The sequence below is a fragment of the Pelodiscus sinensis genome, chromosome 1 (genome assembly GCF_049634645.1).
Source record: "Pelodiscus sinensis isolate JC-2024 chromosome 1, ASM4963464v1, whole genome shotgun sequence".
Taxonomy (NCBI): Eukaryota; Metazoa; Chordata; order Testudines; family Trionychidae; genus Pelodiscus; species Pelodiscus sinensis.
This window is the reverse complement of record NC_134711.1, coordinates 149,353,388-149,375,129: the sequence shown is the minus strand read 5'-3', so window position 1 is coordinate 149,375,129 and position 21,742 is coordinate 149,353,388. Positions and strand designations below refer to the sequence as shown.

Sequence of the window (21,742 nt, the reverse complement as noted above, 5' to 3'; positions counted from 1 at the left end):
TGGAGCAGAGCAGCTGGGGCGCTGCGGATTGGTCCTGCAGCACCCGCTCTGGGCACTACTGGACCAACCCGGCAGCACCCCAGCTGCTCTGCCCCAGGTCCTGATTCAGCCGCTGCTGGTCAGTTTCAGCAGTGGCTGAATCAGGACTCCTGGGGCAGAGCAGCTGGGGTGCTGCTGGGTTGGTCCAGTAGCGCCAAGGAGCGGTGCTACTGGAGCAACCCAGCAGCACTCCAGCTGCTCTGCTCCAGGCGTCCCCAAGTCAGCCGCTGCTGAAACTGACCAGCGCTGACTACAGGAAGCCCGAGGCAGAGTTGCTCTGCCCCAGGCTTCCTGGAATCAGCGCTCATCAGTTTCAGCAGCAGCTGACTTGGGGACGCCTGGGGTTCTTTAGTTGAATCTGTATGTAAGTCAGAACTGGCGGTCAGTTTCAGCAGCGGCTGAATCTGGACGCCAGTTCCGACTTACATACAGATTCAACTTAAGAACAAACCTACAGTCCCTATCTTGTACGTAACCCGGGGACTGCCTGTACAAGAACAAAGGAGCAGTCAATGCAATTGAAAAGACATCAAATTTAAAACTGACAAACAGAAGTACAACGTGCAGATCTCTGGAATGCTCTGCCACTAGATGTTGAGGCAAGAGCTTAGTAGGATGCCAAACTATTAGACATTTATGTGGATAATTGCAGCATCCATAGTTGTAGTAGCTAGATTTAAAACACAAACTCTTCAGAATAGAAGCCAAGTACGAAGCCGTAGGTGTGAGGGAGACATTTCTGTCATGAGCAATTGAGCTGTTCACTAGAGTTGGTCAAGCAGAGGGTCAAGCCTTTGCTTGTTATGCAGTTTCTTTCCTTTGAAGCACTTGGCACTGGCCATGATCAGACAGAAAAACTAGCTGGACCTCTAGTTTGATTTGGTATAGCAGTTCCAGTGCGCAATGCAAGCTTCACTGGAAGAGGTAGCAGATCTTCAACAGGGGCCGGGGCCTGGGGCGCATCTCATTTTAGGTGGGCTATTTGATGTGCTGAATTGTAATGGAGTTTAGGAGGAGATCAGGTTTCTTGGCTAGAGGGAATAAGTAGCATCACAATGTGTGGGACAGATGGCTGAGAACAAGGACAACTGATACATGTCTTCATTGTTTCTAAGGTTAATAAGCCACTAGATTGAGCAGTTTTCTTGCTTTTCAGGAATCCTGCACTTGAAGACCAGGCATGTGACCGCATATATCGCGTGGGGCAAAAGAATGATGTGGTGATACACAGGTCAGCTCTTCTACACCTTAGTTAGCAGTGCACATGACTGGCAACAGTCTTATAAAATCTTGGCTTCAACTAAGGGCTTGTTTTGAGGCTTGTTTCTGAACGTCTGGGCTGTGCACAGAATACAGAAGCTGCATTGTAAGAATGTTTCTGGAATTTGCCTCCTGGTTGTTATATCTGAAATTACCCGGCGTTGCTCGGTCCTGCTCCCTGCTGGCCGATTCGCTTACCATCTCTGCTTCCTGCCGGCCATCCCTCCTCGATCTCCCCTGGCCAGCCCCACTGCCCCGACCGCCTCCCCCCCCTCCCTCCCCCCCGCCATCTCTGCTTCCCACCAGCCGCCCCTCTGCCGATCTCTCCTGGCCAGCCCTGCTGCCCCCGACAGCCTCCCCACCCCTGACCAGCTCTGCTTCCCGCCGGCCACCCCTCACCCAGTCTCCCCCAGCCAGCCCTGCTGCCCCTGCCCCCCCCCCCCCCCCCGCTAGCTCTGCTTTCAGGGCCCCCCAGCCCTGCTCCCCTCCTGGCTGGTTCCTTCTCCCTCCTGCCCCTGATCAAGTGTGTCTGTTTTTTAAAGATTACCTGGTGACCGTAGCCGCAGGGGGCAGGACGGGTTCCTGAGCCATCGTGGGGGTGGGGTGAGTCCCGGATGGTGCTGGGGGCTGCAGGCGGCAGGCACGTGACCTGCGGTGGGTGGGGCTGCCCCTGCAGCTCAACGGGTTATTTTTTATTTTTACAGGTTGAGATCGGGCCCAATCGGGTCCAAAAGTACCTTAAAACCTTCTGGAGAAAAGGTTATCCCTTGCAAAGTTTGGTTGTGGTAGCTCTTATAGTGTCCAAGTTATTAGAGCACAAACGTAAATCTAATCTATAAAGGAGAATGTCTGTATAAGACAAAACCCAGTTCTATTCTTCTCCTTCAATGGCTTGATGAATGCCTTGGGTCTTTTTCACTGCTGAGTGCAGTTCAGTGATCAACCCGTTTGCTTTCAGCAAGACACTCGTAAGGACAAACATATAGTTACATGTGTTTAATGTGGCCTTCAAGCTCTTGGTTCTACTTGTGGCCATCTGCGTTTGGAAATCCTTAGTAAGAACTATGGCTCAAGGAGGGATTGGTTAAGAACTCAAATTTCTTTCCTTATAATTAAAAATGGTAAGTTTCAAATTGAAAACATAAATGTTTAATAGGATAAATGATGGTGGCTGCTATGTGAATCTTGGGTGAATGGTACTATAAAAATTATTTAATCTCTTCTTGAAATCAAGGTGAGTCACTGAAAGTTGGAAAGGGATGCAAACTTGAAATGCTATTGTTTTCAGACATTAGGATGATGTGATGCTTTGGGTTTTAGGTTTGTCTGTGAGGATACAGTGGAAGAAAAGATCTCACAGCTTCAAACCAAGAAGAAAGATCTGGCTCAGCAAGTGCTATCGGGCACAGGAGACTCGTTCACCAAACTCACACTGGCTGACCTCAAGCTTCTCTTTGGCCTCTAACTGCTTCTTAAAGCAAACAGCTTAAAAGCCATCCAGGGCCTGGAGACAACCAGGGCATTTTCAACAAAAGCCTTGTATTTAAAGTGGCTAGTTCTTATTAGAGCACTAATTCAAGTTGTTATAAAAACTGATCCAGGAGGAGAAACAACTGGATTTTTTGGAATGGTTTTATATTTAAGTTAGAAGCTGAATGCAATAAAGACTAATGAAACTATAAATAAATCATGTCTGTAATCCTGAGTCAAGTAGATTCTGCTTTGTCTTATTTTGAGCCGGGGGAAGAGGGTTAAGCATATTCTCTATAGTTGAAGATCTTTTTCTCCTTTATTAGAATGGGAGAGAACTTGGCTGCAAATAAGACCGAAGAAGAGTGTAGCAAAAGGGAAAAGACTGTGAGATAGGAAAGAGCAAGAGGTTGGTTAAAGGAATTGAGTGAAAGTGAAGGAAAGAACTGTTTTTCAGAGAAAAATACCAAAAAGGAAAATGATAGAAATGGGTAGAATTGAATAAAAAACGGAAGAGGAGGAGAATAAAGCAATAGAAGAAATAGATTTCAAAATACATTTTTTGTTAATAAATGGTATATATATTCCTTTGTACTTCTTGAGTGCATAGTTTATATCTAAGGGCATGTCTACATTAGGGAGTTGTCTCTAAATAAGTTATTTAGAGACAATAACTCCCAAAATAACAATTTTGAAGTAGTGCTAATTCTCTTTGCAAGCAGGAGTTAGTTCAAAATAACAAGCCCTTTATTTTGAAATAACGAGCTTGGTAGTATGGACACTTGCCTTATTTCAAAATAACTGCCTAGTGTAGACATGCCTTAAATCAGTGGTCACCAACCAGTAGATTGGGATTGGAATCTACTGGTAGATCTTGGAACCTCTGACAGGTGATCCTGACTGGTTTGGCCAAGAGGCGATCAAACACAGCACTTCAGCTGCTCTTCCCCACACTGCTGTGCACCTCCTGCCCTTTGCTTTGGAGCTGCCCCCCCTCGCCTCTGCCCAGAGCCTCCTGCTTGCGGTACAGAGCAGGGAAGGGGGTGCTGATCCCTTCTCCCACACTGTATTGGGATGGAGGGAGTTTGCTGGCTGCTTTTGAGAGTGGGGCAGGGCCACAGGGCAGGGGGCAGCCTTCCTTAGCCCCACTGCGCCACCACCTGAGGTAAGCAATATCCAGCTGGAGCCATCTCTAAACCCCTGCCCCAGTCATGAACCCCCCCCCTTACAACCCAAGCCCTGCCCTAGCCCTGAGCCCCCTGGACCCAAACTCCCTTACAGAGCCTACACCACCCCCCTCCTGCACCACAATCCCCTGCCCCAGGATCAGCTCAGAGTCCCCCCCTTCCAAACCCCTAGCCTATGCCCCAACCCTTTGCCCTTGCCTGGTGAAAGGGAGGGAGAATGGGGGAGGGAGGACAGAGTGAACAGGGGCGGGGCCTCAGAGAAGGGGCGTGAAGGAGATGGGGCAAGAGTGTTTGGTTTTGAGGTAGATCCTGGATTGCACTTAAATTCAAAAAGTGATCTTGTGCTTAAAAAGGTTGGAGATCACTGCCCTAAGTGACAAGTGGATTCTCCATCCTGCTCAAAACAGGATGCATGCAGGTGGTAGAAATTTCACCTCCTTCCTTGGGTTTCAGTTACACTTCAAAGAGATCAGAATGAAATGCAAACTCCAGACCTCCCCAGGCTTGGCTGCTCCCAAGGTTCCTCCCTGAGGACTGATCAGCTTACATCCTAGGTCCTTCACACTTTATGGCAGGTGCCAGTAATAAGATACTTGTAGTAGTAAAATGTTTGCTGTTTGTTTTCTATCTGGATTAGCACTCTAAGTACCTTATATTTGTTCTTTCTTTCTCACCCCCAAAGCCACGCATGTGCCATACACTTATTTCCTCTCCACTGCACATTTCTTTTGGGATTCAACTTCCAAGGACACCTGCAACCATCACCTCTGCTACTCTCAACAGGTTCTCTTATCTACTGAATTCTTCAGTCTATTTTGTCTCCACTTTAACAAAGAAACTTTATTTCTGATACAATGTAATAAGGGTGTGATGCACAGGAGTGCTGGTAAGAAACGGGGCTTTCATTTCCTTGCATAAGTCTAGGTGATAAAAGATTAATACGATGACACATGAGAGTGGGCAATATCGATTGTTTTGAGTAATCCCTGTTCCATCAGATATGTTGCAATGTGATCTTGTCAAGTAAGTGTTTGTTCCCCTTATCTCTCAGAAGGTGTGCTGTTTCTGGAGCATCTAAGATGGCTTTGGCTCCAGTCCCTTTCTTGGTCCTTTAGAGAGTCCTCAGAACCCGGGAGGTACTAGGAGAGGTGATCACATCAGTTCCAGTATAATATGAGGTTTGGAAAAAAAATCCATTGTGATTCCATTCTGCCTCAAAGATACTTGAGGGAATTGGGGGCAAACACTTGTCAGTTTTCACACATAGGCTACGTCTAGACTGGCATGATTTTCTGCAAATGCTTTTAATTGAAAAGTTTTCCATTAAAAGCATTTGCAGAAAAGAGCATCTAGATTGGCACAGACGCTTTTCCGCAAAAGCACTTTTTGCAGAAAAGCAGCCGTGCCAATCTAGACGCGCTTTTCTGCAAAAAAGCCCCAATTGCCATTTTCGCGATTGGGGCTTTTTTGTGCAAAACAAATCTGAGCTGTCTACACTGGCCCTCTTGCCCGAATGGGAGCAGCATAGTATTTCCGCAAGAAGCACTGATTTCAGACAGTAGGAAGTCAGTGTTCTTGTGGAAATTCAGGCGGCCAGTGTAGACAGCAAGTTTTTCTGCAAAAGCAGCTGCTTTTGCAGAAAACTTGCCAGTCTAGATGCAGCCACATTGAATATGTGCTCATAGCTCCATCCATAGCAAAAAACCTCACCTGGCTGCAGAATGGCTGTGGATTTCTATAGGGTTAGAAATGGGAAAATGCCTTCTATGACCTCCCTAAATCCCTCACTGGCAGCACAATCCATCTCTCACTTGACTTTTCCAGAGTCTGTAGGGAAAATGTTTCAATTTGTTTCAAATTGCATATGCTCTCCAGCAAAATGAAGCATGAGGGATGAAAACTGCATGAGGGATGAAAATCGCAGCAACTTAGCAGGTCTGATTCTACTCCTACCACCACTGACTTCAAATGGTATATTCTTCAGGGAGAACTAAAAATGTCCCATCATGGAGCTTCCAGCCCTTTCTCTGGAAAGGCTGTTCACTAATCTAATGGGCATGTTTCTGGCTATACACATGAAATCTTTTGTTAAGTTGTATTCATTACAATTCTCTATTACCTAGGTGGGCTCTTCTAAAAACAATTTGTGATGGGGTGTACTTTGGGGCCTATGCTAGAAGCCTTCTGGGCCTGCAATGACCCTTTTCGAAAAGGAGCAGTGAAGGTGGGCCCCCTAAGATTGGTTCCTCGCAGCTTTCTATGCAGACTCAGCTAAAAGGTGCTGCAGAGATCAGAGGAGTGAGGAAGGGGCTCCTTGCTGGAGCTGAAGATGGATTCTGATCTGACTGTTGTTCTGTGAGAGAGAACTTCAGCCCTGAAATAAGGGTGAAGGGGACAGGGCTATGTGAATGCAGCAGCAATAGAGCTTAATGAGGCAGTGTGGGGCTAATATTTGTAGGGTCCCTAGGTCAGGACCCAGAGAAATGGGCAGGTTTAGGACCCAGGGTGGCCTAAGCCACAAGAAGGGACATACGGTTTATTTAGAGGTTCAAGTGAAGGCAGGACCTAGAGTCTCTAGGGTGAAAGACCTGCCTGTTGGGCACTACTCTATACCAGGGCAGACACAGACTTAAAATTAGTCCAGAATTACCTGAGGCCTGAGCCCCAAAATAGGATTAAAGGTGGTGGTAAGGACGCAAGGACAAGCACTATTGGACCTTTTACATCACCCAGTGTAAATACAATATAACTACAGTATAATTCTAGTATCTTTTCCTATTTGGTCAGGTCCTCACCTCTTTCATAGAGGGGTTTTGCAAGTTTTGGGGGGAACGGAATATGATGTCACAATAGATGATAACCCTTCCCTACTTAGTTAGTGGTAGAAAAGCCTTCAAGTGCAGTCAGAGCTGTGGCTGATACTTCTAGTTATATTTTCCAAGATGCTGAAGTCCTCCAGCAGCAAGGGACCTGAGACTGTGATATTTCTTTTTTTTTAACCTGCTTGTTTTATAAACTGAAATATAAAGAGCACCTTTTGAATATCATTAAAGGAGCAGTAAAGAGTAAATATTTGTACGGGACTCAGCAATATTTTTCCCCCATTAGTGGTTATGGTAAAACAGGTTTTTGTGTTAGGTCTTGCTGTGTAGATGTACCATAAGTTGTATTAAGCTATGCAACTTCAGCTATGTCGATTGCGTACCTGAAGTTGAAATAGCTTAACTCGGCTTTTGGTGCTGTCTACACAGCAGGAAGTTGAAGTTGAACACTCTTCCTTCCACTTCCCTTACGCCTCGTGAAATGAGGGTTACCAGGAGTCGGAGTAAGAAGTCCTCAAGTTTCACATTATTTTGAAATAATGGCTTGTAGTATAGATGTTCACTATGTTATTTCAGAGTAACTGATTTTATTCCAAAATAACACTGCTGATAGACGTACCGTTAGAGGCACAAAGGGTGGGCCCAATGTATTTATTTGCTAACTATTGTTAACACAAATTTTAATCCATGTGTAGGCGCTGTGGTGTTTATCTAGTTATTGTAATGAACAATAGTGGAAAAATTATGAATGTGATCTTGCTTTCATATTTTACTATTACTTTTAAAACAAAAGGCTGAGTTAACTGCAGGTTTGAAATGGCTATGTGTTCATTTTTCTTTATGACATGGTCAATAAAGGATCTCTCACTAGTAGCAATTCTCATTATACTCCCCTGGAATCTTTTCCTACAAATTAATTAGAAATAATAAAGAACACACTCACCCATTCAGAACTCAAGATTTAATTAAAAAGAAGCAGTAAGTAACCAGGGCCACAACCACTGAGGGTACGTCTACACAGCAGCATTATTTTGGAATAACTAACGTTATTCCGAAATAACATAGTGTGCATCTACACTACAAGCTATTATTTGGAAATAATATCAAGCTGGAGGACTTCTTGCTCCAATTTATGGTAACCTTCATTTCATGAGGAGTAAGGGAAGTGGAAGGAAGAGTGTTCTTTCTTCGACTTTCTGCTGTGTAGACCGCACCGAAAGCTGAGTTAAGCTAGTTTGACTTAAGCTACGCAAGTGATGTAGCTGAAGTCGCATAGCTTAATTCAACTTTAGCCCTGCTGTGCCCTCAATATCTTATGTCAACATTTTAAATCAGTACAAAATCTTATACAAAGTAACAATTTCAAGTGGGATTCACAGGTGGAGCTGACTGAATATGTGCCAGCAAGAAGCTGGTTATTGTATTTAGATGATGAACTGAGTCCCTATTGTGCTGAACAAAAGAAAGTAGTCTTGCCCTAAAGAAAAAGTGCTTTCATGGAATGCCAATCAGGTCTCCTGTTTCAATTATCTGAGGGTGCATCTATACTGCACCCTAACTCGAAATAAGATACTCAATTTGAGCTATGCAAATTGCATATCTTAGTTGGACGCTATTTTGAAATACAGTAATTTCTTATTTAACACGGTAGAAACGTTTCAGAAAATGATTGTGCTAAATGAAAAACATGTTATGCTGGGTCCATTGTCCCATTGAAAATAATGGAAAAGGTGGGGGTTGCGTTTCAAGCGCACGTGCGCTTGCAGCTCCAGCCTGCATTTGTTAGCAGCTGGGACCGGGACATAAGGTTGGGGAAGAAAGAGGACTGGGTTATAGCAGGGAGGGGAGGTGTTTGGCTCTGGGGAAGGGACGGGAAGGACAGGGGAGAGGGCTTGCAGCCAGGGGGTGGGTTTCCCCAGCTGGCTGGTCACCGGCAGCTGCGCGGGGCTTCGTCTGCCTCCTTACAAAGCGGTGGAGGGTCTCCGCTTGCCGCGCAGTTTCCCGGTGACCCTCTCTGGCCAGGTGCCTTGCGTCCGGCCAGAGGGGATCACCAGGGAACTGCGTGGCAAGCGGCAAACCTCTGCCGCTTTGTAAGGAGGCAGACGAAGCCCCACGCAGCTGCTGGTTACCTGCGAGCTGGGGAAACCCAGCCGCCCGCTGCAAGCAGGGGGCAGAGGAGAGGGAGCGAGGCATTCGGCCAGAGGGGGTCACCAGGGAACAGCACAGCTAGTGGAGAACTTCTGCCGCTTTGCATGGAAAGCCTCGCGCAGCTGCTGGCCACTGGCTGGCCCTAGAAGAAATCGTGTTATTGCGGGGACGGGTCATGTTGTTTGAAAAATGTTCCCCCCCAAAAATCGTGCTATCATGAAAACATGTTAAGCAAGGAATTACTGTAGTGCAGTGGTCCCCAACGCGGTGCCCACGGGCGCCATGGCGCCTGCTGGGGCATTCGTGTGTGCCCGCCGACAACCTGGGCCGGCCCCACCCCGGCGCATGGGAGGCGCCGGCCCCAGGCGTGCAACATGCACCGGCGCTGGGTGCACGGCGCTCGGGTGGCCCCAGCCCCGGGGCAAATGCGGGCGCTCGGGTGCGCGGTGCCGGCCCCAGGCGCGTGGCTCGGGTGGCAGCGCCGGCCCTGGGCCCACAGCACAAGGCGCTCGGGCGGCCCCAGCCCCGGCCCTAAGGCACATGCCGGCGCCGGGTGCAAGGGCATCCCAGTCCCCTGGCGTGCCCCCGGACGCGTGACCCTGCCCCCGGGCGCCCGGTGCGTGAGTGGCCCCACCTCCTGGGCGCCCGGGAGCCTCTAAAGGTTGGGGACCACTGCTGTAGCGTATTTCAACATTTGCCATTGTCTACACAGCACCACATTTCAAAATAAAGCACTATTCCAAATAGTCCCTTACTCCTCATAGAATGAGGTTTACAGGGACGCCGGAATAGCAAGCCCAAAATAATGGGGATAGCTATTTCAGGATATTCCGGTATCCCAAGATAAGGTTGCAGTGTGGATATATCCAATGTGACAAAACCATCCCTAGATCTTCCATTCTGGGAACCCACAATGAGCTTTCGTCTTATGTTTACAAAGTGATGCAATATCCAGCATGTGTAACTAGGGCAGATGCATGGAAATGTGTAAGAGAAGGCCACAAGGTGGTAGCAACACCCAGTAATCTGTGCTGCTAGAATGTGTTGGTGGGGGAGAATGCTCAAAGAAACCTAGGTAAATCACTCAACCACCTAAATGCTAATAATTCCACTGAGAAGAAACAGAGCAAACATTATATATCTGAAGGGAGAAGTAGGTTTTCACAGCTGTCAGGATGGCCGAGCGGTCTAAGGCGCTGCGTTCAGGTCGCAGTCTCCCCTGGAGGCGTGGGTTCGAATCCCACTTCTGACAATACATTTTTTCTTCTCTTAAATAAGTTGTCTCGGTTTATTCTTATGTTTCAAGTGTTTTGAATATATAAATCTGTCGCTATAAATTCTCTTCCAAACTCTCATGACATTCATTAATTAAAATTTCCCGCACATCAGGCTTCTTGGCTAAAGGAACATATTTAATGTAAAAGAAGAAAAGTGGAAAAAGAGACCGAACTGCTCTGCTTTTAATTGTGTGTCACGCAGATGAAGTAGACTTTTACCTTTCCCTAGCTCTCAGCTGGCCTTTTTACAACAGCAATGTTAGTAATTTTTCCTACAATGACCAATAAATGGTGTAGCAGTGCCACTGCTGGGGCACTAGTGTACATTGCGTTGTGATTTGTCCTTTTCATATTTGTTCATTTTTTTTAATTGTATCCTTTGGTATATATGGTTGTGACTACTTTCTTCCACTATTTGATCTGAGGAAGTGGGTCTGGCCCACGAAAGCTCATCATCTAATAAACCATCTTGTTAGTCTTTAAAGTGCTACATTGTATTGCGTTTCAGTATTTTCATCAGTGAGTCAGGCAAATCGCTTGATGTTAGGTGGCTCACACTGGTTGCAATAGGGGTTCTTCTTTTCCCAGCGCAGCTAACGCTGGTGGGAGCAGCACAGAGGTGCACGTGCAGCTTAGCGTTAGTCAGTGTTCGCTTTGGTCTAATTAGATCACTAAAGTAACGTGAGCAGTGTAGCCAAGGGTACGTCTACTCTAGACAGCCCCTGCTGTCCGAATAAGCTGCTTATTCCGTGTCTAGGTCAGAAGAGCTTATTTTGAAATTTGGCACTGCATAGACAGAATCACATTTAAAAGAAGGCACTATTCAGACAAATTCCTTAACCTTCATGGAAGGAGGGCCGGGGAATAGTGTGCTTGCTATTTCGGGACATAGTGGGTGCTTCTAATATCCCAGAATAGCAACGCAGTCTAGCCATACCCAAGGGAGCAAGGGAGGCGCCGGGGTTATCCAGATGGCAGTGGGAGATGGTAAGATGAGAGCTGGTGCGGTTGCTGCTTTAAAGCTGGGAAATGGCTGTGAGAGGTCAGGCTGTGTTTATGAAGCAAGACTAAGAAACCCGATGGTAGTGCTGGCCTGCAATAGGTAAGGGACTTGGAGCGGGATCAGCGCTGTGGTCAAGGAGGGTGGCATGCAGCCAGGCCTATTCAAAGCCCAAGGTGCTCTTTGCAAGGTGATGGTATTAATAACCCACAGAGGAAGGTTATTGGATAATGGCACCTGACCTAGTGCCATCTTAAAGGGAAGGCGATCTGAAGTAGGTGGGCTGGGGAGCTTGTCAAGTTGAATGTGGTAAACTGTGAAGGGTGTCTAATCTCAGTAACATTGGACTGGGCTACAAGGTTATGACTACACAGAAGCGTTATTTCTGAATAACGTCACTTACTCTGAAATAACATCGTGTGCATCTACAGAGCAAGCCCATTATTTCGAAATAACAGGTGTTTTACTCCGACTTCTGTAACCCTCATTGTATGAGGAGTAAGGAAAGTCAGGGGAAGAGTCCTCTATTTTGAAATAAGTCTGCGTAGAAAGGGCCAAAAGCCAAACTAATCTATTTTGATTTACACTATGCAATTAGCATAGTTCCAGCTGCAATGCTTATGTCAAGCTTAGCCCTGTTGTGTAGATGTGCCCCAAATGAGCTTCAAGAAGTGGAAAAGCTCTATCATTGCCTGGCTGTAGCTGAGAGTGCATCTACACTGCACCAGTCACTCGAAATAAGCTATGCAATTTAAGCTACACAAATTGCATAGTTTATTTCAAATCAATTTTTAAATAGCTTATTTCAAAATTTGGCACTATCTTCTTATTTTTAAATACATCGCTCTTCTGAAACGTCCCTTACTCCTCATGGAATGAGGTTTACAGGAACATCGGAATAGTAAGCCCGTTACATTTCAAAATAATGGGCTTGCTGTGGAGATGTGGGATAGCTATTTTGGGCTACTCCAGTATCCCAAAATAGTGTTGCAGTGTAGATGTAGCCTAATTCCGATGCCGAAGAATTAAGGCTACTTTACCCAAGAAGTGTGTGTCTACACAGTCGCGCAAAGCTCAAAATAAGGTACACAGTTTGAGCTATGCAAATCGTGTAGCTTATTTTTAAATAGAGCACTATTCCGGTGTCTTCCATATTCATTGTCCAACAAGGTTTACAGGAAGCCCATTATTTCAAATGTATTTCAAAATAACGGGAGTACAGTTAAGATGCACACAACGCTATTTCAGGCTAACAGATGTTACCCAGAGATAGTGCCAAAATGCCCTGGGTTTTGCACATGATCCCCTTCTAATAACTCATCACTCTGTCTGCTTAGGCAAAACTCCGGCAGGATGTAATAAAGGTGGCAAATACCATTTGTGTCCTGCAGAGGTGAGCTGAGGGCCAGGCAGAGGGTTTAAAGCCCTAAACAGTGAGATGGTAGGGTGGCTACTGTAACGCACCTACATGGGGGAAATAATGAAATTTATTTAAAGTGGGGAAAATCAGACTAAGGAATCAGGCTGCTAGCCACCCCGGATGACATGAATGGAAGTGTGTGTGTGTGGGGGGCCTTGTACTTTCTCTCTGGGACTCCCCCTTCCTGTGCTAGTGGACCCAATGAAGCCTGCGGGTAGAGGGAGGACTGTATTAATAACTCACATCCATACCTCTGTATTCCATTGAATTTTGGGGCTCCCTTTGCCCCTCTTTGGAGGGGTTAAATTAACACAGTCCCTCTGTGGCTATGTCTATGCTGCAATACTATTTTGGGATATCAGCTGGTCCCTGAGTTGCGAATGATCAACTTACAACTGTTCACAGTTATGACCAAAAATTTCGTAAATGGAGGACCCCGAGTTACGAACGCGATCCGCGCTTATGAACAGCACGGTCAAGTGTAACTGTATGGAGTCCGACTTATGAACAAACCGAGTTACGAGCAATTGCTTGGTCTGTAACCACTTCGTAAGTCGGAGACAGGCTGTACTGGAAATAGCTATCTCACATCTTCACAGCAAGCCCCTTATTTCTGAATATAAGGGGCTGACTATTCCAACGTCCCTGGAAACCTCATTCCATGAGGAGTAAGGGATGTTTTGGAAAAATGCTTTATTTTGAAATTTGGCACTGTGTAGACAGTGCCAAATTATTAACTAAGATATTTCTAAATACACTCAAAATAAGCTACAAAATGTGAATAGAGCTTATTTCAACCTATGGGTACTGTGTAGATGCATTCCCCCCCAGTCTACAGTGTCATTTTACTGGTGTTGGGAGGATAAACTTGGAGGATATTGAGAAATGTCTCAATACATGTAAGCAAAAGAGAAATTAGCTCAAAAGCAACATCCGTAGTCGGCAGGATTCGAACCTGCGCGGGGAGACCCCAATGGATTTCTAGTCCATCGCCTTAACCACTCGGCCACGACTACATATAAGAACTTAAGGCTCTATTTTTTCCATCTTCTCTTAAAATCTGTGTGTGTGTGTGTGTGTGTGTGACACACCAATAACTGTTTTGCATCTTAACTATATTTCATGAAGATTTTCTCTCAAACTTTCACAACAGACCAGAGCTTTCCCTTCTTGTCAGCCATTATTACTGTCCCCCAGCGTCTCTGGTAACTAATTGTGCTCACTACAATCAAGGGTGAAAGCAATTTAAATTTCTTACAAGTACCGCTGCTGTATCACAACCCGCCCTTCCCCATTGAGCTGGGCTTCCGGGCAGGGGCTGCAGTGCGACCTGCCTGTGAGACATGTAAAGACAGGGTGGGGAGCAGTGCGGGAGGGGCGCGCTCAGGGCAGAGGGGTGGGGAGTATGTGGGGATGCAGGGAGCTGTGGCAGGAGTGCATGGGGGGGGGGGCTCAGGGCAGGGGGGGGGCTTGCAGGAGGCAGGGAAGGCACGTGGGGGAGGAGGCGGGACTGGGCAGCCGCGGCTGGTGGGGAGAGACAATCCAGGGTCGCCGCAGCTGCTTCCACCTCTCCTGCTGCTCCGGGCGCGGCCAGCCCCTCGCACGGCAGATGGGCCACTGGAGCCAGACTGAAGCCGATTCTGCCCCCGTGGCTTGGCAGGGCCGGTCCCGTGACTGGGGCTGGGTCACCGCGGACTGGACAAGAGCCGCTTCTGCCTCCCTCCAAGAGCCGGCGGGTGCATTGGGGCCGCTTCTGCTCCCTCCGCCCCCCGCTGAAAGCGGCCCAGAGGAGGCAGGGTCAAGGGGCCTTGCGGCCGGGGTGTGAGGGGCGTGTGTGACAAGCTGCTGGAAGCGGGTCACTCAACTCTCTTTGCTATTTATTGTGCAAGTAATACATATGCAAAGAAAATGTTACCCACCAAAAGCGGGGCCCTGCCCCCCCCCCAATGGGGCTGGCCTTGAACACAGGCTGCTGTGGCAGCAGCCCCTGTCCCGCGGGAGGGTCTCCAGTGGGACCCACTGCAGACAAGGGTTGCTGGACCTGGAGCAAGCCGCTGTCATATCACCTGCAGGCACTGAGCAAGCCCAGCTGAGGCTGTTGGTGGGGCCCACGAACACTGTGGCTCTGCATTTTAAATTAAATTTAAAATACAGAACCACAGCCAGGGTCGACCCCAGACCCAGTGAGAGCTGAAATTAAGCAGTCTAAGCTTATGCCCCCCAGGACCATTTTGCCTCTGCATTTTAACTGCCGTCTGCAGTATTATGCATGGCAGTAGAATAAAGTAAATTAAACCCAGGATGAGGATTTTTTTAAAATCCACTTTGAAAACTGAAATATTTGACTATTTTCTTCCATGATTTGGTGTGGAACTTTTATTTATTTTAAAAAAAAGGCAAAGTCACATTTTAAAAAACATTTAACATTTTTTAAAAAAGGCAAAGGAACTTTTATTTTTTTTTAAAAAAGCAAACACTTGTTTGCAGTTCTTTAGTATGGAAGAAAGATAAGTGAGATATGAAGCCAGTCAACTTTGTCAGATTTCATTACTCGTATAAAATATAATTTTAAATGCTACTTGAGAACCTGTTGAATGAGAACATTCATAAATTATAAAATCAGAAGAGACCAAAGGGATGATCTAGTACAACCTCCTGAACTAATTCTTGTTCGAATTAGAAACATTTGAAGGGAAAAAAAAAGCCTAGCTAGCAGCAAAGAATCCATTGTAGCCTGTGGTAAGTTGTTCTAATGGTTATTACCTTCACTATTTTTAAAACTAGTACTTTGTGCTTTCTAGATTGAATTAACTAGCATCAGCTTCCAGCTATCTGATCTTGTCATACATTTGCTTGATTGAAGAGCTGTCTCTTTAGAAGTACCCACATGAGAAACAATTAAACTGATCAAGTGACCCCTTAATCTTCTTTTGGTTAAAATAAAAGATTGAGCTCCTCGACCCTTTCACTAGAACATGTTTTCCACTCATTCTCCTGCTCTTCTCTGAATCCTCTCCAATTTATCAAAATCCTTCCTGAAGTGCAGGATATGAGACAGGGGAACACGAATGGCTTGGGCTGGCACTGATCATTCAGTAGGAACCATGACACACATAGAACAGTGATCCCCAACACAGTGCCTAGGTATTCCTTTGTGCATACAGTCAAGGATTGCATTTATCCTTCTGGCTACAGCATCTCAGGCAGACCTGTTTAGCTGATCATCTGTCAAGATTCCCCAAGTCCTGGTTGATAATAAGGAGGAAAGGGTTGATTATGTATCTTGTGGAAAGGTATGTTTTTTTTTTTTAACGTGATAGGCAGCTGCAGTAACACCACAAAGGTACTGGGCAAGGGAAAATAGACACAAACTTGATACCAGATAAGGAGTTGGTGCTGAGATGGGCTTTTCCTACATTGGCTCCAAGATTTTCAGAACCTGAGTAGACAGTGATGGTTTGGTTTTCCATGCCACTGCTGATAGCAGGACTGGAAATAGGGATGTTAAACAGTAACTGGTTACAGAGGAAGCATTCTTAACGAGAAATGTTAAAATACTTCGACATGAAGGGGGAAGGCATGAGGATGGGAAGACATGAGGGGTGGAGGCAGATGGCTCTGCAGGAACTGGCATGCACAAGAGTAACACATGAAATTGCAAAACCCAATAGCAAGGATTTAAAATTAATCCATGAGGAGCTCAGGGTTGTACTCTGACTGGAGAATTGCTAATAGAACACAGGATGGACCTCCCTTGTGTGGCACCTTTGGGACGTGACTGGTCCTGAATGAGGAGTTTGCTAGACCTGGGGAGGTCACTTCTACATCTCTGCTGACAAACTTCCCCGCTGCTGGCTCTGTCAGCCAGCCTTGACTGCTGCCCCGGGGCCATTGCGACCAGTCCCGTGAACCTGACTTTCTGGTCCACAGGCTCGCTAGCCTAGCAATAGCCAAAGTTGTGCCTGACTAGCATGTGCCAGCTGAGAGATTTTCAACTTGTGCCTTTTTTTTTTTTTTTTTAAGACAAAACAAACAATGATCTAAAACTTTAGGAAGGTTAGTTTGACCTTGATTATATGTAGGATCTTGGAACAAATTTTGAAAGTAGTTAACATAGGTTAAAAGGTAACAGATAATCTAGACCATGGTTTTACAAAAGGTAGGTTGTGCTAGACCAACCTGATTTATCTTTGAGAAAATTGAGTTTAGATGCAGGCAATGCAATAAATCTGATCTACCTGGATTTCAGTAAGGCATTTGATACATTTCCACAAAGGAAATCATTCAATTGGAGAAGATGGGAATGAATGAGACTTGGCAGATGGATAAAGAACTGGTGGGTTATAACGAATGGTGAACTGTCAGGATGGAGTGAGGTTATTAGTGAAATTCCTTAAGGAACCAATATTATTTAACATTTGTATTCATGCCCATGGCACAAGAAGTGGAAGTGTCCTAACATTTGCAGATGACAAAAAAGGTGTTCTGGCCCTTCTCCATATTGGCAATATCATGCAGTCAGATAGGGATGACCTTCAAAGCTGGAATGGAATGAAATTTAGCAGTACAGTAAAAATAATTTTTGCTATAAGTTGGGGACGTGTCAGTTGGAAGCAACAGAGGAGGAAACTGGTTGGTTATGAGATGACTAAAAGTTGCCCATGTGAGGCAGCCATGAAAAAGGCTAATGAAATGCTGGGATACATCAGGTAAGGTATTGCCAATAGCCCTAGTGAAGTGTGTCATTATACAAGACATTGGGGAGAACGCAACTGGAATAGCATGTGCAATTCTGGTTTCCTGGATTTAAGCAAGATTAGTGCAAACTGGGACAGGTGCAGCAACAGGCCACTAGACTGATCAGAAGAATGGAAAACCTACCTTATGCAAGAGAAGCTAAAAGAGCTTGACTTGCTGAGCCTAATCAAACAACAGCTGAGGGGAGATGCGGCTGCCCTCCTTAAATACATCAGAGGGATAGATAGAGAGGGAGAGATGTTGAATTTAAGCATCAACATGGGCACAAGAACAAATGCACATAAACTAGCCATCGATACATTTAGGCTTGAAATTAGACAAAGGTTTCTAATAATCAGAGGAGTGAACTTTTGGAATAGCCTCTCAGGGAAAGCAATGAGGTCATAAAACTTAACTCGCTTCAAGACTGTGCTTAGTAATTGTATGAAGAGGGTGGCATGTAGCCATACTGCAACTGCTAATAGCAAATATCCCTCGCAGCCAGTGAGAGACTCTAATGGTGGAGTGCTTTGAGTTACTGCCATGCCTTTTTACTTAGGTGTCTGAATGTTTGGATCCTGCTGGCATGTTCGGGGTCCAGTTGGCCACCATATTTGGGACTAAGAAGGAATTTTCCCTTAGGTAAAGTTAGAGACTCGGGGGGTTTTCACCTTCTCCTGCAGCATCAGGCATGGGTCACTTGCAGGTTTTACATGAGTAAATGGTGGAGGCCAGGGTGGCTGAACTGGAGGAGCTAAGGGAGGCAGAGAGATGTTGATGAGACTTTCCAGGACATGTCCCACCTCCGGTCGAAGCCCCAATGCTCTTAAGGAGAATGTAAGTCTCAAGGGAACAGAGCATTCAATGGGAGCAGAGGGAAACCATCCCGTAGTCGGGACCCTCCTCCCAGAGAATGTTGCGGTATCCTCTCGCACTGAGGATACCTCTGAGAGGGAGGGTAATGCCAGTTAGGAAAGGCAGGTGTTAGTAGTGGGTGATTCGATCGTTAGAAACATAGATAGTTGGGTTTGTGATGACCAGGAGAACCGTATGGTCACTTGCCTGCCTGGTGTGAAGGTTGTGGATCTCTCGAGGCATCTAGACAGACTTATGTGTAGTGCTGGGGAGGAGCTGGTGGTCGTGGTACATGTAGGTACCAATGATGTAGGGAAGGGTAGGAGAGATGTCCTGGAGCCCAAATTTAGGCTGCTAGGAAAGACTGAAATCCAGGACCTCTATGGTGGCATCCTTGGAAATGCTTCTGGTTCCACGCGCAGAGCCAGGTAGGCAGGAAGAGCTTCCGAGTCTCAATGCGTGGATGAGACGATGGTGTAGGGAAGAGGGGTTTAGATTTATTAGGAACTGGGGACACTTTTGGGAGAGGGGGAGCCTATACAGGAAGGATGGGCTCCACCTAAACCAGGGTGGAACCAGACTGCTGGCACTAAACATTAAAAAAGCCGTAGAGCAGTTTTTAAACTAAGAGATGGGGGAAAGCCGATTGGTGGGGAGATGCATGTAAATCGGAGGGAGACTTCTCTTAGAGAATCTCTACCAATGGATTCTCTTCTAAGCTGTAGTCAGAAAGAGGAGGGGAGAGGGTAAATCATGGGCCAGAGCAGACAAACTGCCGCCTACAAAGGAATCCAATGCATCAGGGAAGGGCAGACAAATAAGCAGTGGCAAATTTTTAAAGTACTTCTACACAAATGCTAGGAGTCTGACTAATAAGATGGGTGAGAACTAGAGTACCTTGTATTAAATGAGGGAGATTGACATAATAGGCATCACTGAAACCTAGTGGAATGAGGAAAATCTGTGGGACACAATCATACTGGGATATAAAATATATTGAAAGGATAGAGCAGGCTGGGTGGGTGGTGGAGTGGCACTGTATGTGAAAGATAATGTAGAATCAAATGAAATAAAAATATTAAGTGAATCAACATGTTCAATAGAATCGCTATGGATAGTAATTCCATGCTCCAATAAGAAGAAATTAGCACTACTGGTATATTACTGACCACCTGACCAGGACAGCGATACTGACATTGAAATGCTGAGGGAGATTAGAGAGGCTACCAAAATAAAGAACTCTATAATGGGGGATTTTAACTACCCTCCATATTGACTGGATACATGTCACCTCAGGAAGAGAAGCGGAGATAAAATTTCTCAATGGCTTAAATGACTGCTTCTTGGAGCAGCTGGTGAAGGAACCCACAAGGGGAGAGGCAATTCTCGATTTAGTCCTGAGTGGAGCACAGGATGAGGTCTAGGAAATAACCATTACAGGACCACGAGGGAATAGTGATCATAATATAACAACATTCAACATTCCTGTGGTGGGAAGAACATCTCAGCAGTTCAGCACCCTGGCATTTAATTTCAAAAAGAGGAATTACACAAAAATGAGGAGATTCGTTGAACAGAAATTAAAAGGCACAGTGACTAGAGCCAAATCCCTGAAAGCTGCATGGAAACTTTTTAAAGACACCATAATAGAGGCCCAACTTAAATGTATACCCCAAACTGAAAAACATAGCAAGAGACCTAAAAGAGAGTCACCGTGGCTTAACCACCATGTAAAAGAAGCAGTGAGGGACAAAAAGGTATTTTTTTTTTAAGAAGTGGAAGTCCAATCCTAGTGAGATAAATAGAAAGGAACATAAACACTGTCAAATCAAATGTAAAAATGTAATAAGCAAAAAAAGATTGAGGAACAGCTAGCCAAACACTCAAAAAGAAACAACAAAATGTTTAAGTACATTAGAAGCAGGAAACCTGCTAAAAAAACCTGTGGGTCCCCTAGATGATCGAGCTATAAAAGGAGCAATCAAGGACGATAAAGCCATTGCGGAGAAACTAAATGATTTCTTGCTTCAGTCTTCATGGCTGAGGACATTGGGGAGATTCCCAAATCTGCACCGCCCTGTGTGGGTGATGAATCTGAGGAATTGTCCCGGATTGAAGTGTCATTAGAGGAGGTTTTGGAACAAATAGAAAAACTTAATGTTAACAAATCTCTGGGACCAGATGGCATTCACCCAAGAGTTCTAAAAGAACTCAAATGGGAAATTGCTGAGCTATTATCTGTGGTTTGTAACCTATCCCTTAAATCAGCTTCCGTACCTAATGAATGGAAGGTAGCCAACGTGACACCAATATTTAAAAAGGGCTCTAGAGGCCATCCTGGCAATTACAGACCGATAAGTCTAACTTCAGTACCGGGCAAATTAGTTGAAACAATAGTCAAGAATAAAATTGTGAAGCATGTAGAAGAACATAATTTGTTGGATAAAAGTCAACATGATTTCTGTAAAGGGAAATCCTGTCTTATTAATCTATTCGAGTTCTTTGAAGGGGTTAACAAACATGCGGACAAGGGGGATCCAGTAGATATAGTATACTTGTGAGGTGGTAAAGTTTGCGGATGATGCCAAACTCTTTAGGATAGTCAAGACAGAAGCAGACTGAGGGACTCCAAGATGATCTCGCCAAACTGAGTGATTGGGCAACAAAATGGCAAATGAAATTTAATGTGAATAAGTGTAAAGTAATGCACATTGGGAAAAATAACCCCAACTATACGTACAGTATGATGGGGGCTAATTTGGCTACGACAAATCAGGAAAGAGATCTTGGAGTTATTGTGGACAGTTCTCTGAAAACTTACACAGTGTGCAGCGGTGGTCAAAAAGGCAAATAGGATGCTAGGAATTAAGAAAGGGATAGAAAATAAGACCCAGAATATCTTACTGCCCCTGTATAAAACTATGGTACGCTCACATCTTGAATACTGTGTACAGATGTGGTCTCCTCATCTCAAAAGAGATATTTTGGCCTTGGAAAGGGTTCAGAAAAGGCAACTAAAATGATTAGGGGTTTGGAACAGGTCCCATATGAGGAGAGGTTAAAGCGACTGGGACTTTTCAGTTTAGAAAAGAGGAGACTGAGGGGGGATATGATAGAGGTATATAAAACCATGAGTGGTTTGGAGAGGGCAGATAAAGAACAGTTACTTATTAGTTCCCTAAATAGAAGAACTAGAGGACACCAAATGAAATTAATGGGTAGCAGGTTTAACACTAATAAAAGAAAGTTCTTCTTCAGTGTGTAGTCAACCTGTGGAACTCCTTGCCAGAGGAGGCTGTGAAGGCTAGGACTATAACAGAGTTTAAAGAGAAGCTGGATAATTTCATGGAGGTCAGGTCCATAAAAGGCTATTAGCCAGGGGATAAAATAGTGTCCTTGGCCTCTGACAGAGGCCGGAGAGGGATGGTAAGAGACAATCACCTGATCATTGTCTTAGGTCCACCCTCTCTGGGGCACCTGGTGTTGGCCACTGCCGGCAGACAGGATACTGGGCTAGATGGACCTTT

General features: G+C 45.5%; 1 protein-coding gene and 2 non-coding genes across 5 annotated transcripts in view; 2 read left to right on the top strand and 1 right to left on the bottom strand.

The window, feature by feature from the left end:
• TTF2 (transcription termination factor 2) overlaps positions 1–3,004 on the top strand; it is a 49,174-nt gene extending 46,170 nt beyond the window's left edge. For all 3 annotated transcript variants that reach the window (XM_075907078.1, XM_075907072.1, XM_075907084.1), the window contains 2 exons: positions 1,196–1,270; positions 2,620–3,004. In XM_075907078.1, the coding sequence (XP_075763193.1) occupies positions 1,196–1,270; positions 2,620–2,764 (220 nt within the window). In that variant the 3' untranslated portion in view covers positions 2,765–3,004. The remainder of the gene's footprint in view (positions 1–1,195; positions 1,271–2,619) is intronic.
• A 7,091-nt stretch (positions 3,005–10,095) lies between these two features.
• TRNAL-CAG (transfer RNA leucine (anticodon CAG)) lies at positions 10,096–10,178 on the top strand. Its single transcript has one exon. It is a non-coding gene; the product is annotated as a tRNA-Leu (tRNA).
• Positions 10,179–13,557: 3,379 nt separating this feature from the next.
• TRNAS-AGA (transfer RNA serine (anticodon AGA)) lies at positions 13,558–13,639 on the bottom strand. Its single transcript has one exon. It is a non-coding gene; the product is annotated as a tRNA-Ser (tRNA).
• Between the last annotated feature and the right edge of the window lie 8,103 nt (positions 13,640–21,742).